Genomic DNA, 3,877 nt, shown 5'->3' with positions numbered 1-3,877 from the left:
CTCTCTCTCTCTCTCTCTCTCTCTCTCTCTCTCTCTCTCTCTCTCTCTCTCTCTCTGCCTCTCTCTCTCTCTCTCTGTCACACACACACACACACACACACACACACACAGAGACCTAGTTAAATTCTATGGATCACAAAGCGAAAAAGATAGCAAAAAAGAAAGAGCCACAAATATATTCGGAACACATTATATGCATGCTTGTATGAAATTATCAAAGAAAAAATGCCATTAATTAAAAAAGATTAAAAAATACTCCACAACGTGTCCCAAAATTTTGAAAGAATTTCTCTTAGCATTTTGAAAATATATGTAAATATATTCTCTTCAGCCTTTTCCTTCATATTTCTTATTTTGTCATCATAACTTTTTCTTGCAGAATCAATTCTTGTCTCCTTTTCTTTTTCTGATTTATTAACATATTCTTTTTCTATTCTTTGGATTTCACTATTGAGTTGTTTAGTATAATCCTCCCTCAGATACTCTAGACATTGGTTCAGCCTGTTATTTATGTCCTCATATATCCTGTCAGAAAAGTAGGATCCGCCATTGCTGGCCACCATTTCCTCTATCAGGTCTATCAGCTGCTGCGCTTGAGTTTCTTGCTCAGCTCCAACTGCTTTGTTATTAAAGGCCAGGTAGCGCTTCCCACACTGCAAGACGATCTCATTTAGCTTTTCACCTGCTTCATCCACAAAATTATCAAGGCTCTGGCCCTCAAGTTCTTCTTTGCGAGTAAACAGGATGATCATGTACTTCAGGGCTGCCTCCCCGAAAAGACCCTTGATCAGAGCAACAGTTTTCTGCTCCTCTTCAGTGTGGCGGTCCAGTTTCAAAACCAGGATAATGGCATGAGGCCCAGGGCAGGAGTAGAGGACACAACGACTGATTTCTGTACATGTGGTTGTCATGGTCTCCTTGGTGTCGAAGAGCCCAGGAGTGTCAACTACAAGAAGGTCTTTCCCCTTCCACCTCCTGGATGCTCTCTGGCAGGTCTTGGTAACAGCATGGGCAGAAATCTTAGACTCAAACTGACGTCTCCCAAGGATGGTGTTGGCTGTAGCACTCTTGCCACTTCCAGTTTTCCCTACCAGAATGATCCTCACTTCAGTGTCTCCATGGCCAGCCATGTCGAGGTGAGCTGGCTCTGGAGGTCTGAATGCACAGATCTTAAAGAAGGGGAAGAGAGGAAAATTACCTATTAGGCAGATGGGAAGTACTCCCCATCCTTTCTCTTTTCCCTTCCCTCCCTGAGATTTTGCAGTGCTCTGTAGTTTGAAAAGACTGATGATCTGGATGCCATTGGACTGTTCCTGATGGCATGGAAAGGCTATACCTACTCCTACTACCACCTACCAATATTGGAACAGCCATTCCTGGGCCATGCCCAGTGCCAGGTCTGGGAAGTGAGTGCACCCAAACCGTTACTGTACCAAATACTTGAAAGCCCAGGCAGGAGCACACAGTAGGATGAGTATAGTGGTCAATAGCTTACTACTATATATTTTATGAAACCTAGGAGAGGCATTCAAGGACTCAAAAAATAAAGAAAGTGTAAGGAAGGGAGAGACAGGTGGATCTCTGTGAGTTCAAGGCCAGCCTGGTCTATAGAGCAAGTTTAAGAACAGGCAAGGCTATACAGAGAACCTCTATCTCAAACCAGAAAGAGATTAGGTAGATAGATAGATAGATAGATAGATAGATAGATAGATAGATAGATAGATAGGAGAAAAGAACAGAACCTTAAGTCAAACCCTGCTTTGACCAGTACACAATTCATATGTTAATTATTACAGTTAAATATCACACTGAAGCCAGAAATATGTTAACTAATCATGTTAACAAACAAGAAACAAAAACCCCAAGAGGGTTAAAACAATCCTGAATAACAAAAGAACTGGCAGAGGTATCGCCACCTCAGATTTCAGGGGTACTACAGAGACATAGTTAAAAAAAAAAAAAGCAACAGGCAGGAAGCAAAACAGGGGCCCGAGCCACAGGCAACCTCGGGTTCACCCTAGACTATGCTGTGTCTTCAGGCAGCTAATCGGGCCTCAGCAGCCCTCTTGAATTCAAGGGTCACACAGGTACACATGCAAATTTGTCTGTTGTAGAGGAGTCAGCACACTGAGGTAAGAAAAATGACTTAAACATGATCTGAGTTGTCTCCCAACTCTAAAGAACCTGCCTTGGGGACACAGAGCTTTCTATAAAGGGTATCAGGCCACCCTCTGTGTCCTTCCCCACAGACACACTGCAACAGGCTAGTTCATCTCCTTACATCTCCTAGCCCCCGCCCTCCCACCAGCAGCCTCCTCCCTGTGGCGCCGCAGGCAGGCACAATACTACCACCCCCACAAACGCTCCACTCTCTGCCTCTCACAGTTCCCTCTCTGCACGGCTCTTCCAGCCAGTCTCACCTTCTTCTGCAGGAACTGATGGGAGTTCAGGATCTCTCCAAGGAACCTGTTTGACCTGGTGCTTCTGCTTAACTATGAAGCAAAACTGCCTGCACTCCCTAATGCCTGTCAGTCAGGAAGTTCTATGGGTGGAGCCAATGAACAAACTGCTTGCTTTTAAAGAAACAGAAACGGTGTCCTATAATTCAGTGGGTGCTTCAGCTTTGTCAAGTTGAAGCCTTTTATCTGTATGTCTTTATAATGCCTAAAGTTTCTAAATCTTTTTTTTTATTATTATTGTTTTGAATTGAGTTTTTTTTTTTTTGAGATGATATTCTCATGTAGCCCAGGCTAGTCTTGAACTCATTATGTGTTGAAGATGACCTTGAACTGAAAGCTGAGAACCTGGTACTCAGTTCTTGAATCTAGGTACCTCAACATTTGGAGTTGTCTCAAGATAGTTGGTTCCCACAGCAGATAAGGGATGGTAGAGCATTGCCCATGTGCTGGACTGCTCTCAGAGAGCTGGGCAAGAGTGTGGCTGCTCTCTACCCAAATCAGGCTTGGGCATATTTAACTCCATAAAGACTACATGGTGTTAGAGTCAGTTAAGCTTCTGTTTCCCTGCCAGAGAACTGGCTTAATATTTGCCTCCCTTCAATCAAGCCTGCATATGCAAATTAGGTGTATTTCCTCCCTTGTACTTTTGTCCTCCCCTCCCCCACTGAGCTATATAAGCTAGCCCTGTTACTTCAATAAATGAGCTATCCTCCAAAAGTCTTAGCGTCATTCATGCCTGCTGTACTCAGTACCATGAAGACCCTGCTCCCCAGCTCCTGCACCTCCTGAGACTGCCGCTGATGGATAACAGCCTACTGGCATCTGGGATCCACAGCCCACAGTGAAAACCTGAATATGCTGACTTTGATATCAGTGAAGGAATCAACACCAGCAACAGGACAAATCGACCACAGCATCGGGGAGGCCTAGGGAGCAAACGTGGAAATGATCCTCCTTCCCCACACCCTTTCCATCTGGGCTGCTACCAGCCAGTGTGGCCCACAACTGGGCCCCACAATCAATCAAAGCATTCAGGACAGTCCTTCAGGTGAGACTCCCTACTCAGGTGGTTCTAATTTGTGACAAGTTGACATTAAAACCAATCACAATGAAGTGCCACACCAGGCTTCAAACCTATTTTTGCTCATGTCCAGAGTGATACTGAATACACAAAGAGGCAGAGATCTTCAATTCTTCTTCTCATGTTCCCTCTACTAATGTCAAACTTTTAGACTTTACAGGAAGACTTCTCATTCAGTTGTAATTCATTTTTGTCTGAAGTGAGGGATGTGAACCTCGTCTCAGTCCTCTGCATGTGATAACCCAGTTTCTCCAGCACCATTTGCTAAACCTGTTCTCCAACATGTCTCTCTAGTTGCTCTGTTGAAAATCAGATGGCTAGAGCTGCACGTTTATTT

The 3,877-nt window shown here is 44.2% G+C and overlaps 1 protein-coding gene across 1 annotated transcript; it reads right to left on the bottom strand.

Moving 5' to 3' along the window:
- Positions 1 to 160: 160 nt before the first annotated feature.
- On the bottom strand, positions 161 to 2,553 carry LOC114636684 (GTPase IMAP family member 7-like). The gene is made up of 2 exons (XM_028784752.1): positions 2,421 to 2,553; positions 161 to 1,169 (listed from the first exon to the last, which is right to left on the bottom strand). Exon 2 carries the CDS (start codon positions 1,128 to 1,130, stop codon positions 246 to 248), a length of 885 nt encoding a protein of 294 aa, XP_028640585.1. The 5' UTR covers positions 1,131 to 1,169; positions 2,421 to 2,553; the 3' UTR covers positions 161 to 245.
- Positions 2,554 to 3,877: the final 1,324 nt, after the last annotated feature.

This window comes from Grammomys surdaster, unplaced genomic scaffold, assembly GCF_004785775.1.
Source record: "Grammomys surdaster isolate TR1022 unplaced genomic scaffold, NIH_TR_1.0 124820, whole genome shotgun sequence".
Taxonomy (NCBI): Eukaryota; Metazoa; Chordata; class Mammalia; order Rodentia; family Muridae; genus Grammomys; species Grammomys surdaster.
This window is presented reverse-complemented; position numbering and strand designations above follow the sequence as displayed.

Bases quoted from the DNA above. Each gene is read 5' to 3' on its own strand.
- LOC114636684 (XM_028784752.1), bottom strand. From the start codon at position 1,130: ATGGCTGGCCATGGAGACACTGAAGTGAGGATCATTCTGGTAGGGAAA.